The 27,876-nt window shown below is 38.3% G+C and overlaps 1 protein-coding gene across 16 annotated transcripts in view; it reads left to right on the forward strand.

The window, feature by feature from the left end:
- Positions 1 to 27,876, forward strand: part of BCAR3 (BCAR3 adaptor protein, NSP family member) — an 86,715-nt gene that overhangs the window by 18,526 nt on the left and 40,313 nt on the right. For 12 of the 16 annotated variants that reach the window (XM_046944753.1, XM_040705050.2, XM_040705041.2 and 9 more), the window contains one exon: positions 22,439 to 22,772. In XM_046944753.1, the coding sequence (XP_046800709.1) occupies positions 22,447 to 22,772 (326 nt within the window). In that variant the 5' untranslated portion in view covers positions 22,439 to 22,446. Of the gene's footprint in view, positions 1 to 15,755; positions 15,965 to 16,086; positions 16,260 to 16,303; positions 21,379 to 22,438; positions 22,773 to 27,876 lie in introns of those variants that run through there. The other 4 variants (XM_015290714.4, XM_015290711.4, XM_015290712.4 and 1 more) reach the window with 4 other exon arrangements.

Below are 27,876 nucleotides of genomic sequence, written 5' to 3' on the forward strand. Positions count from 1 at the left end.
TTCTGTCTGGAAAAATCCTCAAAGAATTTTTTTTTTTTGTGGTGTGCACGTTATATGCTGAGATTTTCTAATCGATGTTACAGCACAAGATGCACTTTGATACTGCCATACTTGTCATCCATAGTCTGCAATGTTTTGACAATTAAAAAACCAGCCTGCAATAAAGCAGGCGGTATACTTGTGTATTCTAGTGGAGGTTGAGGGATTTCACAACAGGATCTGAAAACAGCCAGTTTGTTTTGTAACGGGCTGTGAAGTGGGTAAATTCCAACAATTTTTGCAGCGAAATGATGCATGTGTATTTAACTTTTTCCAGAGTTTTGACATGTTTCCAGGGTTGACCACTGAGTTGAAATTCATAGTGGCTTCCAAATAATGTTTGGGACTTAGTAAAACTCATTCCAATTTAAATGCTTTTAAAATATTTCTAGGTACATATTGTACTTTAACACAGGTAATATCTCCGTTATGTCTTACCTTTCTGCAGGACAAGTATTTTGAACTTTATAGTTTGTTTGTTTAAAAATATAAACAACTTAAACTTATTTCCAGTGTTCCAAGACTTAGAAAAAGTCTAAACAGCTTCACTGTCTGACAGAAAGCAACTCAGACTCTTTTCTGACTGTAACGTGTCAGCCATCAGGCAGCTTTTCCTCATGTGTTCAGAGCAGACAAATGTGTAAGAACAAGTGGTTAGTTGCTGGAAAGTCATCCTTCCAGTTAGTTTATGAAGATCTAATGAGCAAGTTCTTTTCCTGAACAGTGGAATGTTCAGGAAACTTCCTGGATGAGAGGAAATTCTTCAAATACAAAGTGGTATCAAAAATGTAAGACTGAAGATACTGCATGTCTAAACACAATCAGTTTCTGCTTCTGGCATCAGTGCTCTGAATTGAAATGTTTAGTTCATAAGTTACAGATTTAGAACTGGGCGTTCTTGAAGTTGTTTAGGATATGTTCAAACTTGCAAATAGAAATCTCTTCATAAACTCAGCAGTTTTTGGAAGTTTGTTCGTTTATGTAGATCTTACATAACTGCTTAAACAGAGCACTGAAGTTTGGATAATGTTTTGTACATCTGTCTTTTTGTCTTCCTATATCTGTCATGCTTGTCTTTTATTGTCTATCTTTATTTCATTTTAGAAGTTGCAGAAAAAGTAACAAAAAGTATTTTTATTTTTTTAAGTTTTACTTTTTTAAAAATACGAACAACATCTCAGAGACCAAATTCTAGCGGCCTCTCATACGCTTTTGTCATAGACATACTTGGTTACACTGTAAGTTGTTGACTTTTACTGTGTTCTCATCTTGGACAAACGCCCTCCACAGAATCATAAAAATAACGTATGTGTAACTTCCAATTACTCTCTGACCAAGAAAGTATTGATCTCTGGCCATAAGGATAAGATTTGCATGCTACCAAGTGCTTTCTGTGTTTTTCAGTCATTTCAATTTTCAAAAGCAATAGTATTGTAGTGGAGGTTTTGTTTTTCAGATCAAATGCACTGTAAGGTGAAGAAATAGATAATGAAGCCGTTACTTGCTTCTAACTGACTGGCACAGCTTGGTTCTGCAGAATATTGCATGCTCTTTAAACAATACAGTTGTGTAGAGGTAAGAACTGGCTTTTTCAATAAAATCCTTGAGAAAATTTCAGCTATAGCAATCTATGTTCCATCATATGATGTTGAAGGAAACAAGTGCAGGATAATGCTTTCTTATGTCTTAGGAAAAGGAAAAATAAAGCCAGTTTCTTTTGTGTAGCACTCACAGTGAAATAGAGTCACTTACAAATGAGCTAGATAAAATTAACGTTTTATTGTTTTTAATGCTGCTTGTCCAGTGTTGGACATGAATGCCCATGTATGTTTACCAGAGCAAGAACGCACAACTTTTGTTCTGCAAAAGTGAACCAAAAAAGTGTCTTATATTTTATCTAGTTAGGAATTCTGAGAAATGTGTTAATTGTCATATTAAGTTGTTTATAAGTAAATGGATTCTATATGGCTTAAAAGAAGCCCTCACTATTGATCAAGTACCACATTTTTAGAAGACCTTGCAGAAGTCATCTTGAAGATCCTTGGCAGCTTATTTAGAAATTTTTTAAAAGCCCTTTACCACAGACCTCACTTGATCAAAATTTTCTCTCTATTGTCCATTTTGTTATTTCAGTTCTTATCATCAATGCACACATTTATTCACACTATAACATCAATTAAATGCTACCTTGACATGTTTTAAATCTCTCTCTGTATTCCTAATTAAGAAAGTAATTGTAAAAATCTAACTGAATATTCTCATAAACTCAGAATACCCTTAGATTAATTTCTAAACAAGTTTTCAACCAAATTTTTTGGCATCGCTATTCAAATTTTCATTTAATTAAATTGGCTTTGGTGTCATATCGGTGCTCCTTGTATACCAGAGTTTTTCTAGTTCAAATACAATTTGTATTAACAAGGAAAAGAACTGCATTTTCTACTTTCCCAAATGGATTCAGTCATTAAGACTTAGAAACACATTAGAAAATGCTTTCATGTGACTCACTACCATTGTAACACAGAAGATGTTAAAATGGAATCTTGGGAAAGCTGTTTTGACAGCAACAAACTGAAGAAGAAACTAAAAAAAAAAAAAAAAAAAAAAAAAAAAAACCACAGCAAAAATAGTTCACATCTAACCAAGCCTTAGAAGCTGGCTTTTAAAAGTTTTTGCTGTTATGTTAGACATAGGCTTAGTGTCTTGTTTTGGATACGATGGACTTGTTTTAAGTTCAAGACCACGAGTCAGAATTTCATTTCTGCAATATCTATAAGTTTCATTCCATGTACAATCATTATATCATTTCTTAGTTCCTTGGCCAAAGTTGAATATTTTCATGAATTGAAAATCTAATTACACCAAATGCCTGACTTACCCTGATTTCACATACTTGCTAAGCTGCCTTATGTTAGGTGTATGCTTAGCAACTATGTTGATCTAAGTTCCTAAGTTCTTGAAAGTCTAAGCCTTTGATCTTTTCTAACATTAAAAATAATTACTGACAACTATTTACACTGTGTTTTGTTGTTGTTGTTTTTAAATCTCTGCAGTAGTAGATTATCATACCCATTTTGCTAAGGAGTTTGACACACTATATCTTGAATTAAGTTATTCTTAGCTAAGTTGTACATTCATGGCAGTAAATGCAAGAGTTCTTGCTCTAGCCAGATCTTAAGACGGATGAATGAAGCAAGGAGGCTTCAGAGGGAAAAAGGGATAAAACCAGGCTTGCCATTGATAAGCTATGGGACAGGTAGCCAAAATCTAAGACAGTTTGCTTATGAGATCCTTCAGTATGCTTCACAAGTTGCAAGGTACAATGAAGCACTTTTGAGATGTTTCTACACCAGTGCATCCAGCATGAGAAGCTATGCCAGCATTGGCATAAGTGAAACCTGGTGGGAAGAGACCTGTGAATGATGTATTATGATGGATGATTTTAGTCTCTTCAGAAAGGATAGGCAGGGAAGGCAAGGCACAGGGGTTGCACTATATGTGAAGAAGGGGCTGAACTGTCCAGAGCTTGCAGTTGGCAATGACGCGATTGAGAACTTCTGGGTAAGAATTAAGGGACCAACAAATAAAGTAGATGTTGTGGGAATCTATTCTAAGTGACCCAGCCAGGATGATGGTACTGATGTATTATTCTTTAAGGATAATTTAAAAGATACCTTTATGTTAGCTGACCTTGTCCTGTGGGGTGACTTCATTTTGCCAGACGTTAGTTTGAAATACCTCACACGTTGGACTCAGTGATCATTGTGGGTGCCTCCCAGTCCAGACTGGGAGTCTCCTGCCTTCATGGAATCACGGGATATCCTGAGTTGGAAGGCACCCACAAGGATCATTGAGTCCAACTCCTGACTGCACACAGGATAGCCCAGAATCAAACCCTATGTCTGAGAACATTGTACAATTGCTCCCTGAACTCCAGCAGCTTGGTGCCATGACAACTGCCCCAGACAGTGTCCATCACTCACTGGTGAAGAACCTTTTCTTCATCCCCAACCTGACCCACCCCGATACAGCTCCTTGCTATTCCCTCAGGTTCTGTTGCTGTCAACAGAGAGCAGAGTTCAGGGCTGCCCCTCCACTCCCTTTGAGGACCTGTAGGCTGACATGAGTTTCAGTTTCCTCTTCTCTGGGCCAAATAAACCAAGAGACCTAAGCTGCTCCTCCTACATCATCTCCTCTAGATCCTCCAGCATCTTTGTAACATTCCTTTGGATGCTTTCGAATAATTTTATATTGTTCTTATATTGTGGCACCCAAACCTGCACACAGTGCTCAACGTGAGGCCACACAGCTCAGAGCAGGGTGTAACAGCTCTTCCCCTTGCCCAGTGGAAGTGTTGGGCTTGATGCACACCAGAGTACAATTGTCCCCTCTTGGCTGCCAGCACACACCTCTGTCTTATGTTCAACTTGCCATCAGCCAGAAACCCCAGACCCTTTTCTATGGAGCTGCTCTCCAGCCTTTCATACCCCAGTCTGAACATATATCCAGGGTTGCCCTGAACTGAGGTACAGAATCTGGCACTTGTTCTTGTTAAACTTCATGAGTTGGTGATTGCCTAGCTCCCTAATTTGTCAGGATCTCTCTGCAAGGCTTCTTTACCCTTGAGGGATCCAACAGCAATTCCCAATTTAGTGTCATCTGCAAATTTACTTAGAGTACTTTTAAGTCCTGTATCCGAGTCATTGATGAAAACGTTGAAGGGAGTTGGTTCTGAAGTGGAGCCCTGCAGATCCCTAGTAGTGACTGGCCACCAGCCTTGTTACCCCCTTTACTCATAACCCTTTGAGCCCAACCCATCAGCCAGTTGTTTACCCATCATGTTATGGTTTTGTCTAGCTCTATTCTGGACATTTTGTCCAGAAGGATACTGTAAGAAAATATATCAAAAGCTTTGCTGCAATTCAGAGGGCTTGCATCAACTGTCTTCTTTGATCAACTACATGAGTAACTTTGTCTTCTCTTCGTCAACTATGTGAGTGACCTTATCGTACAGGAAATTAAGTTAAATAGAACTTTCCTCTTGTGAACCTGTGTTGGTTGTGACAAATGACTGTGTTGTTTTTAAGCTGTTTTTCAATAATTCCCAGAACAATCCTCTACATAATCTTAGCAGGTACCCAAGTGAGGCTGTCAACTCTCCAGCTTGTCATTTAGAGAAGGCTCAGTTGTCTCTTCATTTTTCTATTGCTCTCTCTGTTTTCAGTTTAAAAAGATATAGTAATGTTAACAGACCGTAACTGGCAGAAGCCTGTGTCACTAATCTGCCTTCCTCACTTGGAAAGATCATAGCCAAAGTTCAAGACCAAGTAATTTTGTGTATGTGCCATCACATGCCTTTTGAACAGAGTACAAACGCGCTTGTGCAGGCAGCCCTTGCCCTCTTTTTCCATTCTGGACTTTGCCATGAATTAAGACTTGATCAGTACATCTTTTGTTGCTTTTATGATGCTTTTATCAGCTCAATATCAAAATTCAGCTTGCGTTTGTAAGAGTTGGAACAAGTCCTGTAAGGTGTTATGTTCTGAGTGAAAGAATGTAGTAAGATGTTATTCAACTATGACTTGCTGTACAGGATGTTTGGGGAATAGTTAGCAAGATAACAAGATGCAATTATTGTGCAGCCTGCCTAATAATTCTTAAGATCACTGACTGACGCTTTTACAGATTTAATGTAAAATTGTGATTTACTTAGATAACGTTCCTGCTTTTCCCCTCTCTCTGTCAAGGTAATGACTTTTGAAGCCTAGGTAGAAATCAAATATTCTTAAAATGATTTTAGCTACTGCAAATCTTTAGAAGAATCTGGAACTATTGGTGTTCAAGTAGATCAGTGTATTCTCAATCTTTTCTGAGGAGTTAAAAAATAATTTAATAAGCTTTTACAATTCATTGGTTTAACTTCATAAAAATATGAATATAAATATGACTTCTATAACTGCTACTGTAAGCAGATTAGGAACTGGTTCAAGTTGATCACTGCAGTGAAACTAGACATATTTCAATTTGAATATTTTTACTTGGTTTGGAGACTGCATTTTGTAGTTTTTTCGGTGGAACGAGGACTTTACAACTCTGAATGGAACATTTCTCAAATAAATGACATTTTGGACAGTCCTTTCGCCTGACAAATTGATTTATAGATAGCTATGTAACAGTTTGATCAACTGACTAGAATGTTCCCAATTTTACTAGTATAACTACAACTTCTGATTGTGAAGCTTCAGGTAATTACATTGTGATAGATCTAGTACTACTGTACTGCTGATAATTATGAAGAATTTATATTTGAATCAAATCAGTCCCCAGAATACAGGGAATATCTCGTGATTCCTGTAAATGTGTCTTGCAAGATGATAGCTTGATGCTGTCTGTTTATTTGCAGTTAAGTGCTTGAGTTCTTTAAGTGAAGTTTTCATTGAAGTAGTGCAGTTTCATATTTTTCTAGGCACTTAGACATGTCTTGGAGAGCAACGTTCTCATTCGGTCTCTCATTCTGGCTAATGAAACAAGTGAATAATTGAGTTATGTGCTTGAAAAATTGTGCCAGATTAATCTCTGACTTCTGTTTACACCGGGATATTTACATCCTAGATGGCTTTGCCTATTGTATTAAAGAATTCTGGGAAGGCCACAGAACAGTTCAGTCAGTCAAACGTAATTGCAGACTGTTTTGTTTTCACAATAGGAACTAATACTTGTTATCTAGTCTCCAGCCTATTATGGCATGTTTTTGTTTTGTGTCTGTCTTTTGACAGAATATTGTGTCTAGGAGCAGAGTGCCTAATCAGTTGCACTGCCACACTTGTTTTTCAGCACTGCAGTCAGGCATTAGAAAATCCATTTTTAAAGAAATCTTCTGTTAAACAAATATTAATTAAATAGGTACAGAGGAAAAGATATGCTACTCTATTTGCTGTTAATCTGAGCTTCAAACAATGGCATAGTATATGTTGCTGGCTCAACAGTTTCCAGATAGTGCTTGATGTGATAAGTCATTTCAATATGCAAGCACTTTCACGAGATTAGTTTTACAGGACTAAGCATTTCTTTGTACAGTGAAATTAACATTTGAAAAATCTTGTTAAAACACTTTCTGTTTTCTAAAGTCATCTAGTCCTGAAACTATTTTTAACAGAACATTTTTCAGTACACTGAGATTTTAATTCACCTCATCTAACTTCAGGTACTCAAGCTTATGTTCCATGGTAACTAATATCAGTAATTAATCTGTACACTGGCATAATTCCCAGCAGCACATTTGACCTGGATCAAATATGTGCACATGATCATGTATCTGTTGAATTAAGCAGAGTACACAATACAAAGTTCACTACCTTTAGGCTTGAATGCTATCTTTATGCCAGCCAATGGGAGGGCAGTGATTAGAATAACTGATTTGGTATGAGTGGCAATAGCTAATTAGTACAAAATAATCATTCAGACTTCTTAAATCACTTCAGTCCAGAATGAATTTTATAGTGAATCAGTGCTTTGCGTACTTGGGCTAGGGTATTCTTTATTTGTATTAGAAGCTGAAAGGCTGCTCTGCCATTGATTCCTGACCTTGACTGAAGCTGAGATTCCAAAATGCCAAACTAAGCAGTTGATGCCCTCTTCAGCTTTTCTTTAGCTGCTTTTTCCCATTTCTGTCATCCCTTTAGTTGTCAGTAAAACTATGCTGCAGCTATGTGGTGAACCCAATTAAGAAATGTCTGTCAGGAAAAAAAAAAAAAAAAACCCTACAACTTTTTTTCACCTCATTCATCCAGGTCAAGTCACCATCCCAATTCACCATTCAGCTGCAAGATCACTCATACAAATGTGGATGACCAGTGAAGAGAAAGGAGAGCTGAGCACTGGTTGCTGAAACAGCCCTGCTTCATACAGTGAAATCACAGCCAAGGGCACTGCACTGGGTGACAAGTCACCCTATGCTCTTTCTATATATTAGAAAGAGACAGACAAATTTAGACAATAATTCAGTCCACTCTGAATTTCAATAACCTTAGATAGATATCTATATCTTTTTTGTTGATTGTAGAGCTACCTCTGCTGTTGTCCTGGAATATTAAATCTCTTGTTTTAAGTACAGCCGTGTCAAGTAAGTGTTTCCTCTTTTCTAAATCATGATGACCTCAAATCTTTGCTTGAGGTTTATCACTGTATTGTATTTCCTTGAAAACTGAAGTACACAAGTGGAAAGATTCTTCCAGTTTCTGCTGTCTTTCTTCCAAAGTGCAAAAATGTTACTAGTTTTTTACAACAACTAATGCTGTTAGTAAATGGAAGACCACAAAAGTGTACCGAATCAAATTGATAGTTATACTGGAGTCTAGTTTCCTGTATCCGTTGGTGGCAAAGTAGAAAGTGAAACACAAAGGAGCACATGAACCCATAATGCTTTTCTAGAATACTTTCTGAGCACCTAACAAAAATGAAGTAACAAAGTATGAGTGCTGAGAGCCACAAATGTTCTTTCCACAGACTTTTTATCTTTATCTTGACTTATGTTTTGGTGTGCTCTACAGCATGTTCTGGACCGTGGTGTCCTGCCATCTAAGCTGGCATGCATTTTTGTGTTCATAGCAGGTTGTTACTCTTCTGAGATGTACCTTTGTTTTCCTGTTCCCGAGAAGTTGTAGTCAGAGGGTAGGGCCTGCTGCTTCCCATGGCTTGTCCCAGTATGGAATCAAGACATACCCAAAATTTGGGTAGCAATCCCAGATATTACAAACTATAGACTATGCTTCTGTCTGTGCTTATAGGAATGTTCTCAGTTGTCATCCAGCACATTTCTGAAGTTTATTTAGAATTGTAAATAAGCCAGGAAATAACATAACCTTTTCTGGAAATAGCTTCATCAAAAAACGCCTTGGATTTTGCCAGACATGGAAGGTATTTCTTGGTTCCTTCATCTCTGTGAATTTAAATATAGAATTACATTGGATTTTTTTTGTTTTTATTTTTCTTTTTTGCTTTTTAAATGTCACTTATAAGCATTCATGGTGTATATTTCTGTACACTGGTTGTGTTACAAGTGGAAATAAATATTAAAAATCAAAGTGACAAGAAGTTTTTCATGAAGCATTCTGAGAGCTAGATACTTTTTCCAGTATCTCTCCTTACTGAGCTGGATTCTGCTTAATAGCATCTTATGGCTCGGTATGATTTCACTGACATCTTAGAGTTTTCCTTTGAGAGGATAATGGTATAAGTAGTCTTTCCTTGTCTTATATTGATCTTCTATAAACAGATGGGACTATTAATAGGTATGTATTTAGAAATTTAATAATTTTGTCGTATAAAGGAGGCCAGCCTTAGTGCATTTAATAAAATATAGACATTGACATAATTTACTGTGGGTGAGTATAAAATAATACACAAAACGTTAATTAGAATAAATGTAATTTACACACAATAACTTCCAATTTTTGATGGGGAATATATATTTTTCATTTAGATTTTTAAATAACTATTTCTGCATATTTCTTATTCTTATTGTATTTCTTGCCCAGCTGCAATTGTGTGCAATTAAATATGAGTAATTTCTTGCCACATGGATCTTAGGTATCATGAATGAGAGGGAGACCTAGGATGTTAAGAAGGAAGATGAGTAGCAGTGCAGGTTCTTACTTGTGCTAGGGACAGTATAAATAGAGAACACTATGTATTCAAAAGCATCATAAAAGAACTGAGAGTCTCTTACGTATTTTTATCAGAAGGCCGAAATGATTAGATTAAAGCCATAACTAGTTTACAGATATCTTGCCTTTTGTCACTCAGATAAAACCCTTTTGCTCATTCTGTGTTATTTACTTCTATTTGAAACAGTGAAAAAACAACCAGACTGCTTTGGAGCAGTGGTATGTAGTGTCAACCTGGCAGATTCCAGACTAGTGCTGAAGTATTTTGATAGCTCTGCCAGTAGATGGAGAGGAGGATGCTTTGAAAACTTTCATTTGTGTAAATGAGGTGGTGTTGCTACCTGTGTGGTCTGTTTCCCTCTCACTGAAAGGTTTGCAAGTTTTTGCCCTTTCTGTTTTAAGAGCTCAGAAATGTAGAAACTATTACAAAGTTATAAATCTCTGACCATATTATTTAATCCACTGAAAGTTCCAAATTCTATGCCTGCTTTCTAGCTTTCTATTTATCCTGGTTTTCTACATCATAAAATATCATGTATTCCATATTTTCCATTCAGTTTTCAAGGAAATACAGTACAGTGATAAACCTCAAGCAAAGATTTGAGATCATCATGATTTAGAAAATTCCATCATGAATATCATGTATTCCACATCATAAAGCATGATGTGGAATACCAACAGCAAAATTACAAAACCATGACAGTTATGTTCTAAATGGGAAAAACAAAAAACAAACAAACAAAAAAAGAAACAACCAAAACTCAACATTTGTCACGTGCAGAGGTGTTGTTAGCTCTCTTGTATTTGAGACTTTTTACAGAAACATGAAAAAAATAAAAGCACACGAGGAAGTCTTAGCTCCTCAGTAATAGCTTTTCCACTGCTAGGAAAATGGAAAATAGACCCCCTGGTAAAAAGGAGCTCATAAAACCTTATGTAGCTTTTTTCTGATACTTTCTTCCAGATTAATTAGTTATTTGCCAAAAGTAATCAACAACAAGTGGTTTAAATGCAGTTTTAACTGTTTTCTTCAGACTTGTGAAACTGGTCTGTCTAATCTATACCAACACAAGTTGTTTGACATAATTTTCAATACCAAATTGAAGGTTGGATGTGGTGCTGGTGAATGTGTTGCTGCCATAGATTATGTGCAATAATTTATTTTTGTAGTGTAGAATGGATTTACTAACTGGTAGTTGTTAAAGATGATAATCTTTCAATTTTTATTTTCTCTGACAAGGGCTGTATTTTACTGGGTTTTTTTGTTTGTTTGTTTGTTTTTTCTTTTTTGCTTCTAAGAGTGGCTGATATTAGCTGACTCATGGCACACAGAATTCAGCAGCAGGCAGCTATAAAAACTTCTGATAGCCACAGTGAAAATCTTTACAAAAATTTCAACTACTTTCTGACTTAAGACTCGCTTTCTCGAGCTGGTGATTAGAGGTGTCTAACAGTAAACCAGTTCCTACTGGAAAATACTGATGTGTCAGAGCTGAAGTTTTTATCCACTAGTGAATGAGGATCAGACATCTGGCATTACATGAACCCAGTTTGCGTTCTTCTAGGTTAGCAAAAATTAAATGTGCTGTAGCCTGAAACTGGAACAAGCCAGAGCATGCTTGTGCTTCAGTTTGTCACTGAATGAGCTTAGATTTTTGGAACTCCTCAAACTCTTCTGCTTTTATTGCAACATTATTTCTAGGATGATCAGTTATGGGGCTGATAGTTTGCAATGTGTTTTGAGGCTAGAGATTGCAAGGCTTCTTGACTCTAACTCATAACCAATAGCTCTCTGAAGATTTGGAAAGACCTCATGTCTCCAGGCCTAAGGCAGACCAAACAGCAAAATTGGATGTTGGTAACTTTCTCGCGGAGGTCTGCAGAGATGATGGCTAAAATTGGCCTTTTCAGTTGGCAACCAGGGTAAACCTTAGAAAGCACTGTTGCAGTAGCTCAGTTTTCAAAATCTAAAAATCACCAACAAATTAATCTAATTTCCTAGCCAACAGTTATGCTGAGCATTATTTTTTCCATGTGGCATCTGTGGGAGTTGAGGGCATGTAACATTTTGCTTGTTTGGATTGTTTCTCTTCTAAGACAAGTCTAGAGTAGAAACTTGCTTTAGCTTTTGTTCATTAAGAAATCTGTAAGAACTGCTGTGTGAGCAGTCTATGCATCCCCTGTACTCATCTTGTATAGTTAATCTGGGTTCTATCTTTAGAACTGAACAGCAGCACTTTTGAAGTAGATAGATTTCTTCCCAGTTATTTTAGGACTGTAATTCTGATGTTTAAGGTTAAACTGAAAAGTTCCAGTGAATCCCCTTGTTTCATTGCATTATCTCTTTTTCTAATTGTGAGCCAAGCACATTCTGTAAATGATCTCTTGTGAACCAGCAAGTACTCAACTCCTAGCACAGTTAAGGTAAGCAACCTACAACAGCACAGTTCTTGGGACTGTCTCAGGTGTCAGTTATGTTCCTCTCACTTACTTGTTTATGTTCATATCGATGTCTTTGCATTAGGTGAAAATATACATCTGTACATACTCCTTTCCTTGCGAAAGCAGAAGTCAGTGGTGACCATACATGGCCATAGCTATGTGTGATGTGTGGCCAACAATGCTCTGCACACCACTGTTTTCTTAGCCTCCCCCATCTGATATCATGAAGTATGGTGATTCACCACTAGCAGTTTTGCAGCAAGGTGATGAGCAGACAACATGATGCCATATAGATAAACAGATGAGTAAGGGCTATGACAGGTCAGAATACTGATAGAAAGGGCTTGGCAGAGGTGCTGTAGTTGTTTCAGGGCACTAGTGCTTTCAGAGTTCTAACAGCATCTCAATAAACACATTTGTGAAGTAGATTTAATACAGTGTGAAAGCACCAAAAATGACAATGACTCTAATCTAGCTTCATTCAAATTAACTCTCAGTAAGCTAACTGTAGTAACTCATAGCAACGTAACGCAGCTAGCATAGACGGTCCTATGTATTCTTCATTCTTATAGGTTGCAGATAAATCTTCTTTAACATATATATAAGGACATGTTGTGTAAAGTGTTGTATGTAAAGGAAAAGACCAGTTTTCGGTTTGATTTGAAGGCAAAGTCAACTTTTAGGAAAAGGATGTAATGACTCATGCAAGAGTAATTACAGTTTATGCAGGGCTGCCCAGCTACCAGTCCCATTACTGAGCACTCAGTCATGTTACTAAGGAAATTGCTACTTTTTAAAGTCTTATTCATAAAACATGACAATGAACCATGACATTACTTCCAATGTAATGGCAGCGCCTGAAAATTTCCTGGAGTTTTTAGTGTCGTCAGTGGAGACCATCTTACGTGGTAACTGATCTGAATTGTTTGTGTGATTTTAGATATTTTTCACTGAACTGTGGAACATGTGGAGAAGCAAGATCTTTCCTGTGAAAATATTTACCACTGTGATATGTGTTTCAAAAATTTAAATATAGGTCATATAGAAAGTACATGGCTCACAAAACTAAAAGTGTAATCCAGATGCCTCAACTTCTCTTTCTGTTTTTTGCCCCAATTTTGGTTTTCTTGAACCAGGCCATAGCAAGACATTTTGTTGTCCAGGATGGGATTGAGGTCCTTTTGTTTTGATTAATTTACTTTGCCCTGCACTTCCCCTCTCTTCTGCGGTTTTATTTTGAAGAAAGATCATGCTGAATTATCCTATGGAAGATCTCCAAGGATTATTCTTTGTGACATGACATTCTGGAAACTGACAGTTTCTGAAACATTTATGATACATCTCTTCGTCTGTTCTCAGACACTCACTCACCTGATTTTTGCACAGCTGGCAATGTCAGAAGTTACCATTGCAGGGTGCTGTCAGATCATAACTTCAAGGTTTTGTTCAGTGTCTGTATAATGTGAGAATATTCTGTTACCTGGGGAGAGATGGGTAAGTGTAGAAGTTTACGTCCATCAGCATGCTGCAAGTGACAGGTCATGTCCTGTCAACAGTGAATTAACCCTTTGGGAAACAGTTGACTTTTACTTTTTACCTGAGCTCAGCTGTTATGGAAATTGTTACTGGAAAAGGTGTGTGGCAATACATCAGTTATATTCTCCTGCTCGTGCTTTCCTTACGGGAACCAAAGTGAGCTTGCTATGAGTAGGGGAGCACCAGTCAGAAGTGCCACTGTGAGCTTCCTTTTCATCAATGTGTTGAATAAGTTTAATAATTTTCTGATCTTTTATCTCCTTCTTCTTCCTCTGCAGTATATTGGAGCTCTCTCTACATTTTCTTTCTTTTTTTCCCTTTTTTTCCCTCTCTTTTACTAAACTAACCATCTTATTTGAAATTTATTCTATTCATATCTATGAAAATTCTCAGATTTTTCCAAGAAGTTTCCTCTCCTGATATGTACTTCTGCAACACACGAGGGCTAAATAATACTGACTTGATGGGCTAAACATTCATTTAGATCCAGCTACACTTCAAAGGAAGGCACTAAGGCACTGTGCTCCTTCTGTCTTGAATTGTTCCTTTTGTTTAAATGTCACTTCTCTGTAAGATATTTTAGGTAGTTCAGATTGCAAGATGCAGTATTCTGGTCACTGCATGAAGACAAATAACAAAGAGATAGATATCCCAGTTCTACCATATATCCAGAGATGTCACCTATGGGAAGTCACCACTGTGATTAGCAGTTTAATCCTGCTGTTGTCACTACTGGATATAGATTAACTTGTTTGGAGTGAGAATATCAGAACTTCCTTTTATTTTTGACTGCTTTGATAACACACAGGTCGTAGGAGATGAATCATTTCCCCCTTAATGATCCTAGTTATTTAGACAGCTTAGGGACCTCAACTTCAGTAATATCATGCTATCAGCCCCTGAAGCAGATACTTTAGAAGAAGCTTATTAAAGCTAGTCCTGGTAAGGATGGGGAAGAGAGTGAAAGGAGTAGACTTCAGAGTGAAATGAAGAAATGCATGCAAGGGATCTCCCAAAACAGAGGAATTGTACAGCCAGTGGGAATCAAGTATTTAATGTCAAAATCAATAAGATGCTTAGTTAGACAGATAAATATATGCTTCTGAAATGTTAATGCCAATTGGTTGGCTGTGAAGATGTTTCCAAAATGTTGGCTTAAGAGGGAAAGTGATTTCAAAAATTATTGAACATGTATCTTCTATTTTTGAAGCAATTTGTCCTGTGTTTCAAAAAGCTATTATGAATCACTGTAATCAGCCATTAAATGCCAGGAATGAATTTCCAGCCAGCCCTTATTAAGGCCTCTGGCTTTAAAGTAAAGAGTTCAACCATTTGCACGAATGAAAGGTATTGGCAGCTAAGGGTATTTCCTGCTGGCTGGCTCACAGTGATGAGTGGCAAGGCAAAGTAGTCTGTGTGATAGCCTAGCTTCTGGGTCAGGCACTTTATTAGGACTCCAAGAAGCAATACTGTTTTGTTGCAGGGAAGACTGAGGTGAGCAGTAGCATGCCAGATGTGCACAGGCCATGGCTGGATTGAAACAAGCAATAAATAGGATTATCTGGGGAAAGGAGATGTAAGGCTTGAGCGTGTATCTCAGAGGTGATGTTAAAAACGTAGGGGGGAGTGGGATGGATGTCTGGATGCAGTGTCAGACTGTGCTGTTGGTAGCGGAGGGGAAACTAGCTCAGCATTTCTGGTTTTGAGGAAAGAGGGCGGTGAGTTTGCTGCCTTCAGCTGGCCTGCTGGCGCCCGATCTCTTACACATGTTTGAGTCTTTGTTCTGTTCGCCAACCTGTTGCTCAGATATCTGCCTGTAATGTGGTGGGGCAAGGGTGAAGTCTGCTGATGTAAGGAATTGGTGAATGGCATGTAAGCAATGTACTCTGAATTGTCTGTCAGCAGGGTGGATTTGGGAAACTGTTAATTCTAGCTTTGCAGTGCTAATCTGGGAGAAGAAATTACGGAAGCCAAGTTCTTAAAGCCGAGGAAAAGGGAGCTGCGGGAGGTCACCGTGCGTACGCGGGAGTGTGCCCCGGCGGCTCTCCGAGGGGCGGGGCGTCGTAAATCAGCGCCCCCGCTGCCCGTGCTGCTCACAGCGCCCGCGGTCGCCGCGCTGTCGGACTCGCGCAGGGCCGGGCTCGGGCGGCGCCGCCGCGCAGCTCCCCAGGTGAGTGGCACCCGGAGTCGGGCTGTGCGCCGGGGTGAGGGCGGCAGTCACGGGAACCCAGGAACCAAGGTCCGCGGCCAGGGTGTAAGGCGCCGTCTGTGCTTGCCGACGGGTGAGCGATAAGGCGGTCAGAAGGCTGAGGTTGAGTCACCTTTACTTATCGCGATCCGCTCTTCTTCGGGGCAAGTGTTCGCTCCGGCTTCCATCGCGGAAGGGCGAAACCCTGGGCCCTTCGAGAACGCCCCGGGCAGTTACTCCAGTCGCCCCGGCCGCCCTGCGGGCCCGTAGGGAGCCCGGCCGGGAGCGGAGCTGCAGTCGGCCTCCGGGAAGCCGAGCCAGAACAAGAGTGATCGGACCGGCCGCTGCTGGGACGACGTTTTCCTTTGGGGCGGAGAACGACGAGCAGGGTTTGTGCGATAGTTGATGTGCGCCCGAGCTCCCGAAGGAGCGCGGCGCTCCCCGGCTCGGCCGCGTGGGCAGGCGGAGCGCTGCGGATGCCTCGGGCAGTGCTGTACGTGAGCCGGCGGCCTGCGGGATCGGCGCCCGCGGAATTGCAGCTGGTGCTCGCAGGTGTACAAATCCATGAGCTGGGGGTGCCGAGGTGTTTTGCGGGGGAGAAAGGAAATACTGCCGCCGCCTTTTTTGATCGGTTAAAGAGGAGCTTGTATGAAAGCTCTGCTTTCTCTCTAAATTTGCAGTGTAGATAAGGTTGTTCAAAATCATAAAGCACATACTTGGTGCTGAAAAAAATCTTGAAATATTCAATTTGTAGTTAGTGTAGGACTTTCTTTTACTAAAATCGTGGGAATACAGCAGCAGGAAAATAATACATTACTTCCTATGTTAGGGGAGGAATAAAAGTTGTGTTTTTAAGTATTAGTGGAGAAATGTTCAGACTGGACTGTAACCACGGTGAACTCTGCTTCCTCCAGCAAAATGGAGGTAAAATGTTCACTGCAAGTCAAGGCTTCAGCAGTACAGAGCTAACTGGCTGAGTACTGAAGTTTGTAAGACTATAGCATACACCAAATGATGAGATCTACTTGTTTGTTGAGTTGTCTTCACTGATTGCTTTTTATGACTCTTCTCTTTCTTTTTCTTTTTCGATAGATTTAGGGGCATTTTAAGTGTGAAAACTCAGAAAGAAAGAAAAGCATGGGTTTTATCTGTTTGTTTCATCTCAAAACAGAGCAAATTCAAAGATGACTTGTCCTGCATGCTTTCTGTTGCTTCAGAATGCTGGTTTAAAGCATACCTTAAATAGATTGTCAGATTACAGTGCAGGGATCTATGGGCGAAGTTGTGTATACAGGGAGAGAGCAAGAACAGTTTGGTAACTCCCCAGGACCCTTTGGAAGCACTGACCTGTCTTTATTCCTGTGGGGAGTTTCTGATGTTTGACAGACTTGCATGTTTCCTGATAGCAGCTTAAAGCCTTTGTACTATTGTGTATGCTTTCTCAATCTATTTCTGCTTATCATAAGTTCTTGAGCCTTCATATTCTTCTCAAAGCCCTGTGACCCCTTGCAGCTACTGCGTTAGTTTATCTTGTTTAACAAACAAACAAATACCCATAAAATACAGGTTGTAGCCATTTGGGGAGAAGAAAAACTCTTTTCTTGTTTCTTTTTATACTAGTGAAGACAACTCTGTATTGCTTCTCAGCAAATAATTAACACAAAATCTGTGTAGCATGTGCAAACATACCAGGTAACTGAACAGTAAGATTGAAGTTGTGTATCCCTCTGTATTTACTGTTACTGCTTTGTAGGGTTGGATGGAAGGTGGAAGATGGTTGTAAGGAAATTTTCTGTGTCAAAAGGAAACGGAGTTCTTATAAATGTTGACTCCATCTCATGAAGACCTGAGAACATAAGGCAGTTGTTCTTTGATTGGATATATTAAACCATTTTCTAGCCCTCTTAGCTTCGCAGTGTGCATAGTGATAAAGAAGTGGTAAGACTGAGTAAAGTGACTGATGGTGATATGAAAACACCAAGTCTGGGCTTCAGAGAGTCTGAAGTCTTGGTAGTTCTCCCTGTTAGAAAATTCACACTTCTCTCAGAATTCTATTAATCTAATATCTAAAGCTGGTTTAGATATAATTCCGAGTTTTGAGATAGCTTCAGAGTCTGATTCAGAGCTGAGAAATTACTTTTCAGTGAGTGAAACTTCAGTCTATGAACTGCATCCAAAATTTTTTGTGAAGTCTGAACCAGAAAGTTTGTATGAGGGCTGCTCTAACAGCAGTGCCTGCTGTTTTATTGCGTTTGCCCACAGTGTCAGAGGCAGATGTTAGTGCTATGGCTGTAGAGGTTGAAGTTTCCCACCAGTATTTCATTACATGCTTATGCCATGGGACAGGTGGCAGCAAAGGGGCAGTCTGGCAGAATGGGATCTGACATGAAAGTGCACATGAAGCGAAGGTGTGTCACCTTTTCCACTCTCTGTGGAAAAACAAAATGGCACCCATTGACATTCATCGCCTCTTGCTGAACATTTATGGAGAACGCACAGTGGATGTGAGCACAGTGAGGCAGTGGGTGGTACGTTTCAGCAGTGACAACAGCAACAGTGGGATGTCTCCACTGGTGCAGATTTTTATGAGCATAGCATGCAGGTTCTTGTTCATCACTGGCAAAAATGCACAGCTAGTGGTGGTGACGGTGTTGAAAAATAGTGTTTTGTAGCTGAGAATTTTCTTTATAGGATAGTGTTATTGTGCTCTTCATATCTGTTGTAGTTTCCTTGGAACTAAATAGGAGGAATTACTTTCAGAGCAGCATACGTATTTGCATTCCAAAGACAAGAGGGCATGAATAGAAGGATTTTTGTGTATAATTTTGGAGGAGGCAAAGTTTGTTTCATTGTTCATGTCTTTTTTGTTTTGTTTTGAGCAATGATGTGGAGAGATACCCATCCCACTGGGTTAGAGCTTTGTTCATGTTTGATCTTGCCTACCAGTTATGTATGTCACTCTGTGTACAATCTCATAAGGTTTTGTAAAGGCCATATTGATTTTAAAGATTACTTAATTTGTATTCCCCTTTTCCCCACTCATAACCAAAAGACAATTTAGAAGTTAGCTGGAAACTCTTCATGCCCTCCAATTTTCTGAACTCAGAATCTGACTTCTGCTAGTTCCATTCTCTTATACTTTCCTCAGTTATGGACTGAAGAAAGGGAAATCCCATTCTCCATTAAAATTAATACATAAAAATAAAAAATCTAGCTTTTTTTTTTTAACAGAATACTGTCAAGAAATAAATTGTACATAGAGGAAACCTGCATGACTCATGAATCTCTCTGTTTTGTTAAAAGCTGCATTTTGATAAGTAGGAATTTGTTAATCTAAGTTACTTTTGACCTATCCTTCTGCTATTATTTCTACCATTTCCATTGTTGAATGCATGATTGCAGATGTTTTAAGTGCTGTGTCTCTTAGGAAGTAAAACTAAAGGGGTTCTATCTCTAGTCAAACAAAGACAGATATTCTTTGAATCATATGCTAAAGTATTTGAGACATTCCAGATTCTTCAGCTGAAGAGGCTCCCTCCGTGCATTGTTTACATTCAATACAAGAAAAATTTATAGATAGTTTGGCAAGACTTTTGTTACCAAGTCAGTTGCTGTAATTTCAGTTGCCATTTGTCAAGAATACATAGTATAACAGCAAATAGGCAGGCAGGTAATGTTATGGGTAGAAGTTAGCAGATCTGGGTGCTTTTTTTTTTTTTTTCTTCCTTTTTTGAGGGGGGTGTTGCTTGATGTATCAAAGCTTCTGTGCACACATAATTGTGGCCAAGTGTCCTACAAGTTCTTAAATGTTAGGTATTTCTTAGGTTGGGAGCTTTAACTTGGTTACTCAAAAAATTAAAAAATGTGAATTTGAGAATTAGGTGTTGAATATGAGAAATGTAGGATGTTACTCAGGGAGTGGGTTTTATAAAAGGTATAATGATTAGGACGTAACTGGTGGAACTATAGTTGGTTTTTCTATTTTAAGAAGGGCTTCTAGGGAAATTATTAGGAAAATGGTGTACTTCGGAGGGTCATCATTTATTTGGTGAATATTGAGTTGGAAACCTATTGGATTGCTATAATTATCCTGACATTGGGTTAGAAGGAATAATTATCTTTCTTTATGAATCCTCAAACAGGATCCATAAAAGTTGTTGAGAGTGTATTGCCATTGTAAGACCTATCATGGACTCACCTGGTACTATTAAACTGAAGCTTCCTTTGGTTATACTTAAACCTACTCAATTTAACTACCAATGTATATGAATTATCATGATTCATTTCAGCATAGTGGGAATTTGCAGGGATGCCTAAGCAAATTCCTTCTGACTAGGTGATCTACACTTATATAGTCAAAATTCAGAGTTTTGAAGGTGTGGGTTTTTTATAAACCAATAAGCAAATATGATTATTAAGTACAGAATGTCAGCCCAGAAAGGAAAACAGCAATGCATTTTGAAATATGAGTGAAGTGGCCTCCATTTTTTAGTTCCATTATAAGTGATATTTGCTTCCTTACATTAAGCACACAAAAGTTGAGGATTTCAAATGATTGTGTGACTTCTAAGAAGTTTGTTTGTTTGTTTGTTTTACCCCCTTGTTGCTTGAGATCAATGTTGTTACTCTGTGATAATAAAGCTGAATTTACTGGAAAGAAGTTCTGTCAGTTTGTTCTAGCTAGGAAACTGTAGCTTTGTGGTAAACATTTGCATTTTAGAGTTTCTTATTTCCGGACCAGTTGTTTTGCTTAGAATATTTGTAATACAAATATTTGTATTTACAGCTCTTCATTTTATTTTGAAAATGATCATGTGATATTAATACTAACAATCAGAAACTGTGTCCTCAAGACACTTGATAAATGAAGGGGTAACAGTGTTTCACACCAAGGGCCCGTATGATCATTTAGTAAGGACTATAGTGAGTCTGTGGCTTTCTTTCTTTCAAGTCTTGACTATTATTTGGACCTATGTAACTGACAATATCATTTCACTTTAACTTCTCAGCTCTTTTTCTAGTCTTTGCAACAAGAAACCTGACCAAAGTCGAACATACTCAGAACTGCTATTTCCAGAGGCTTTTCTGCTGGAGTATATAGCAGCTGTGCTTGGCAAATTAAAGATAAAAAAAAATCATATTCTAAATGTTATTTATCACAACTGAGTATTTATTGTAGGATCTTCAGTATGGGAGAAGTGGGATGGAGTTTGAGATAGAATTCTGGAACCTTGTGAATCTGCAAAACAGCTGGAAGAAAATAGCGGAATAAATTTGAGATCAGTTTTAGTGTTACTGTAAAACTAAGCCTGTTGCAACAACCTCTGAGCAGAAGTAACAATAGTATCAATGCAGCCTCAGTTCCTTAGTACCTGTGGTGCTCAGGCCGGAGAAGTGAGCAGGACTACCAACCCAGCCCTGATTCTGTTGCAACACCTGTGCGTTTCCCAAAATCAGAGGAATTCTTGTGTAGCTGGAAGCTGTCTTCCAGGCTGCAAGGCCTTTGAGGTACTACTTTGTTTTGTTTTGTTTTGTTTTCCTGACACAAAACTAGACCAAGTCAGAGCAGATTCTCTCAGTCAGCTACTTCAGAAAGAAAATCTTTCCTGCCTTCTGATTATCAGTCTATGCTGCTCCTGTGGTTTTTCCAGTTTGCGTAGGAGACACCTGGTTGGCTACCACCGGGGTCAAATAGCATGGGGTTGGTTGATCTTGTGTTGTTTGTTCCGTAGAATGGCTTTTGTAGGCTAATATATCTGCATAGGATAAGGCATCTTGACTTCTGTAATACAGTGCTATGAAGTGAGCATGAGCTAGGTGGGGTGTTTTTGTTTTTTTCCTTTTGATGAAGAGAGATCCGTTAGTGTGTCTGAGGTGTTTGTCTCACAAGGTTTTTTGCTCATGATAACAGAAAAACCTGTACTGTACAGCAGGCTATAATTGATTGAAAAAGAGTCTGACAGCTATGTAAATCCCTATTGTCAACAACGATTTGAGCCAACAGGCTGTGCATGCTGCAGAAGAGAATTCCAGTAATCTGCTCCTGCCCTTATCTCTAGGGTAGAGCCCTTTAGTTTTCAGCCAGCTAGAAATGTGTGACTGGTTCTTCACTAGATTTATTACTTGAGCAAGAAAGATTTCTGTCCAGAAGGATTTTTGCTAACAGTGTACCATCCACTGGATTTAGAAATATACTCTTCCAAACCAAGCTGTTGTGTCCCTTATTTTTTTGTCAAAATGCTCTTAAAACTTTTGCTTTTTGTTAATTATTTTGAGTTGGTGTCTGACTCCTCAGAGGATGTAAAGGATTAAAAAAAAAAAAAAAAAAAAGGTTGGGACATAAAAGTGGAATGTGTAGAAGTTAATAAACTAAACACATGTGCTTGGCACATGCAGTTGGGCAGAATGTGATTTGATTATAATACAGGCTACGCCTTGAAGGAGCTGACTGCATTTAAAGCAAAGTGAAGTTCAGTTATAGGTGCTTTTGTTAATCATTATATTTAATTTCCATTAAAATGGCTCTTTGATCCATACTGATTTTTTTTTTTTTTTTTTCCTCCTCCAGAATCAAGAATGATAGCTGCAGGGAAATTTTCAAGTCTTCCCAGAAATGTCCCAGTGAATGTGAACCATCAGTTCTCATTAGCATCGTCTATGGATCTTTTGACCACCAAGCCTTCACTAACTGAGCATCGCTCAGACTCCTTTCAAGACATCTCTATCCATGGCACACTCCCCAGGAAGAAGAAGGGAACAGTTAAAGTTAGGGCTTGTGATATGTTTAGCCATGTGGGAATGTTACCGTACACGAGAACACAAAGGCAACAGCCACCTTTTGTACAGGATGTCATAGAAGAGTACCCTCTACAAAATGGGAAGAGCAACAAACTCCACACCAGGTACTTATAAAATCTTAATTTAGATTTGCCTGTTGCATAGGGATTGTTAGACATTTTTCTAGGCCTCTAACTGTCTAGTTACAGGTGCAGCTGTTATAACTTCGTGTGCTAATGGAAGTTGGTTTCCTCTCTAGTACTTGGTTTGCTTCTTGATGAGAGAAGCCAAACAAAAAACAGTGTAAAATTTGCAGTATTTGAGATAGGATGGAATCTGATGGATAGGTTTCAGGAGTTTTGAGAAGTTCTTTTTTTGACTTACTAAATATTTCAGATTTCTACATAATTTTCCTTTTGCAGTAATGTCAATTAATAGAATTTACATCTTTTGACTCATAACAGCAAGTGCTATTTCTGTTTGGTTTTCCAAGGACTTAACTAAAATACACATAATACTATGGTAGCGATTTCTGAGTTTGCTTTCATTAATTTTAAAAACAGGTCTTCATGTAGTCTGCTCTGTTACCTGGCAGCCCAGTTGTATTGGAGCATGAGACATTGTCATATTTGCTGTCAAGTTTACACTTCATGAGTCTTCTTGTGGTGACTGCACCTTTCACTTGTTTTTTAAAAAGAAAATTGAGAGGGCAAGTCATCACGATTTTTCTTACGTTGCAGCCTGATATGTATTTTTATGATAGATTGTGAGATACCCACTGGCTTCTGAAAGTACTGTAGAAGCCACAGTTTATTATGTAATGATGAGATTGCATATTCTTGGAGCTCCATGCTGAGCACCTCACTAGTACCAACTTGTCAAAGTACAACCTAGTTGGATGATGTGAAGTTGGGAGATGAGCAATCAAGCAATTATGTAGGGTTATAAATTACTCATCTGTTAGTAAGGAGGAAATCAATGAAATTGAGTGAAATATAGACAGCAGAGTTAAATGGTCACATAGGGCAGTATGCTGTGTATTCGTCTTGTTCGCTCTCCTGTATAGAGGGGTGCCTGAGGCAGTGAGCTTAAACTGAATTAAAGAAGCAGTCAGGTAGGACAGCTTTTTCTCCCACCATCTTCTTACTTAGGGCTAAACAAAGGATTAGCTTTCATTTGTTTCAGGTCAAACACATTATTGAAAACACATCAGTCAGGTGTCAATCATCCTTTGTGAGTAATTTTTCTACCTCTATTACATGAGCTTCAGAAAAACAGGTAGAAACTGTGATGCTATTGATAGTGCCTCTTTAAAAAAAAAAACAAAAAAAAACCAAAGTGATTTAAAATTTCTGAATAACTCAAATTCTGAGGGGCTATAGCAAGTAAAGCACTGACTGTAAAGAGTTGCCAGACAATGGTATAAATCAACAGATGACAGCACGTATGCAGAGAAATTTATAAAAGCTGTGACTGTTTTTGATAAGCCATAGTCCTGCTGCACAACTGCTGCTTTCACAGAATTGTGACTGTCCTGGAAAAAGAATGCTTAAGAACAGCTTTAAAGAGCAAGCTTTGGCTCTTGGACACCTAAATGTTATGGAAGGTAGAATAATGGAAGCTCCTACTTCAGGCTTTTGATTGAATTGTAGAGAGAACAGTAGTGTCTGTGATTCAAAATTAGTTGACTAATTTGGCTAGTTGATTAGTTTCCAAGTTGACTTGGAAAAGGTAATAAAAGTAGGACAGATTTTCTGCTGTGATAGGTAGAATGTAGCGAGTGAAAGGACTGCAGAAGATGGAAGTGGTGAAAGTAAATGGCTATAATATTAGCTCTGCAGAGGCATTCTGAACAAATATGAATGAGTGAAGATTTTATTTAATTCCAGAGAAAAGGATGTTTTATCTTTTCCTGAGTTTTAATTACTGAATAGTCCCTGCTCTTCTTGTGTGAACTGCAGGTCATTATGCAGTTAGTCACAGAAATTTGCACTTGTTTCCACTGGTGTTTGGGTGAGTCATGTTCATAGTGCTGTGCAGCTGTAGACAGTAGAGTGGAATGAAGTTAGGAATGCAGTAGGAGTGTATGTGTTATGCAGAAGCTGCTCAAGGATAATATCACCAGGACTTTTACACTAGTTTACAGTGCAAATAGCATTAACCTGCAGTATGTATACTTAAATATAGTATGTCTAGTGTGTTCAGACTTATACCTTCACAATTAAGTAGTTGTGTATTTCTTAAATCAATGTAGATGGAAGGATTCTGGAGACAAATTGAAGAAGGCTTTTAATCCTATGTGGTCTCTATAGCAGTTCTGTCTGTCTAAGCAGCCATGCAACAGGTTGGTACATTTTGCAGTTTCTCAGGCTCCTTTGAGCCTGTACTACTTCACTTTGATTTGTCAGGCAGCTGCCTTGGAAAAGGCAGCAAAAAAACCGTTGAGAAAGTTGTTCTTCTCAGCATTGCTTTTTCAGTGTAGAAGAAAGGAGCTGCTTTAAAAAATGTCACTAGTAATGGTCACTGTAAAACAAAGAAACATGCTTTCTTGTAGCTATGTATCCTAATGTTTTTCCCAACAAAAACATTTATAAAAGTGCTTAATAGCACAAATAATGTACTCCAAGGACTGTCAGCAGTTTTCATAACTGTAAAAATTATTATCTAGTAGAATGATGATGAGGATTTGGGCATCTCTGATAATACTGTTATATCTACACTTAAATTGTATTGAAGTTATCACAGTTACTTGGTAAGTGTGGCTATGAGGATGAATGGCAAGGAACCGGAGAAAGCAGGTGTTTATATGGCTTAGTCCATGCAGGTTTCTATGTTGTAGGGTTCTCCACAACAGCAAAGAGTTTGGAAGGTGACATACAATTGTAGAAAGATGGAGTTTTTCTTAAAATTGATAGAAAAAAATAGTTGGATATCTGCTTAAAGATTCTTCATTGATGTAGTGCTAGAGAATTATTGAACAAACCTTAGAGTCTGCAGAAAAGGAAAAGCTGCTTGAAAATTCTGGCTATTCTGCATCCGCTGAGCTGAATGGTCAGAGTTGGGTTTGTGCTGTAGCAGTGAGAAAGATGTTTTCAGATGTACCAAGGAAAGCTCAAGAAAGAATGTACTTCTGGCCGGGACAGCCTTAGAGTGGTGGATGTTAAGAGTGCGATGATTAACTGCTTTCTTCTACTGGTGAATTGTTACTGGAGGAGTATTTTATTCTATTACAGTTTCAACAAAGATGTGTGGAGGACCGTTTACTTGTACATTTGTACATGTACACTACTTGTACATGTGGAGAAGGGTTGACAGAAACTATGGAGAGAGGCTTTGTTTTTTAGCTCCTGAAATGAGATGGCACGCTTGTGAATACCCAAAATAGAAATGGGACTATATATTCACATCCTTTTCTTAAATTATATTTTGTGACAATCTGAGTATGAAAAGAGTGTGAAGCCAATTCTGTGTAATATATTGAGCCCCTACCCAGTGCCTTACTTTGCGGTGTTCTGAAAATATTTCAGATGACATCTTTCTGCAGTTAATAGGCTTTTTGTCTGAATGGGAATTGGGCTTATTTGATCATTAGGAAACCAAAATATGTAATAACACCTAGCCTGTGAACCCACAGTTCACACAGTAACGGTTGACTTGCAGACTCTAATTTATACATATTGTAGGTAAACATGCAAATGAACAAAGCTGTAAAGTCAAGCTCATTATGAAGAGAAAAATAAACATTACTTGAAATGTAATAAAATTTGATGGAAGAGTTTTTGGTGTTACCAAAACAAACCTTCAATTGAATTGATTTTGAGATGTAGTGATGTAGCAGAGCCTGCAAGTACTTAGCTTAAAATGTTGCTGTGTGGTTTTTTTCCTGAAGACTATCCTATACAAATAGTGAGATTGTGAATTCACCCTTTTTATTAAGATGACATACCAAAAAAAAAAAAAAAAAAAAGAGCTTTTATTTTTCTTAAGCATCTTGACAGGATAGGTTTCCTTTGCTGGGAGCATGTGACATAAACGGTGCTTCATCACTACTAACTGAGAGCTGAGACTCAGGAGTCAGTTTTGTGCTCAGTTCCTAGTTGTTTTGGCCAACTGCTTATTGTGGTAGCTTTATGGTAGCTTTATGCTGGAATTGAATGATACAAATAAGAATAATTAATCTTTAATATTAGTTATTGCACATCAATGAAAGTTACCATTCCTTGAAAATAATCTCAAAAAATTGCACAAAGATGAAGACTTAGGCAAGCTAATGTAGGGAGAGAGGAGGGAAGATCTGTTAGGAGAAATGTAGCTGAGATGAGGAGGACTTACAGCATAAGCATCCCCTTCTATAAGGTGTACAAGTGGGGCACTGTAGGATTTGCTATGTCTTATTGTGTATCAGCTTATCAGATTAAATATTATAGTGCTCTTGTAGAGATCAGCTACAGCTGCTTTTTCCCAAGGCCAAAATTCTCGAAGCACTTTTGTCGTGTGGATGGTGAATAAGTACAGTGAAAGAGAAGTAGGTCGCTTTCTCTCTTTCAGTCTTGGTTTCTCTGCTTTACATGGCAGTAAACAGACTGCTTTGTCTTGAAGTGTTTCTACCTCTTTCATTTATTTTCCTTTGGCTTGATCTGTCCTAAAGATCTGCTGCTTTGCATTTGACAGTGGGAACAGTAGAGTCCATAGCAAGGCCGGTGTACAGGAGTAGAGTTTGTGAATACCAGAAGAAAACATTCTCACTGCTAAAGAAGAAGTTAACTAGCTAGTTTTATTGCTTAGGTTCATTGTTTAGGAGTATAGTACAAATACAGCACTGTTAGATCCTTTTTCTGAAAGATTCCACAGATGAGTGATGAGAAAGTTGCAAAATTAAATTGCTGAAGTTTTTCACAGCATTCCATATTGTCAGAACTTCCCACAGATCGTTTGGGTAAGAGAAGAGTTTAGCCATACTTATGAACTTTGCTGAACTGGTTAAGAATGGGATTTTTTTTCCCAGTTAAATTGCTAAATGTTGTGAAAAAACTTTTTTCGTTTGCTTTTCTGCACTAGCCTCCTTTTTCCTCTGTGCTTCACCTGTTTTCTCTGATAAGTTTGCATGTATTTTGTGTGCATATGGTTGCCCAAATGTCCCTTTTTTTGGGTATTGGCTAGGAAAATACTTCAAATGGACCAAATTCTACTTCCACTGGATTTGGCATCATTAGTGTTTTTATTTTTTAT

The sequence above is a fragment of the Gallus gallus genome, chromosome 8 (genome assembly GCF_016699485.2).
Source record: "Gallus gallus isolate bGalGal1 chromosome 8, bGalGal1.mat.broiler.GRCg7b, whole genome shotgun sequence".
NCBI classification, from domain to species: Eukaryota; Metazoa; Chordata; class Aves; order Galliformes; family Phasianidae; genus Gallus; species Gallus gallus.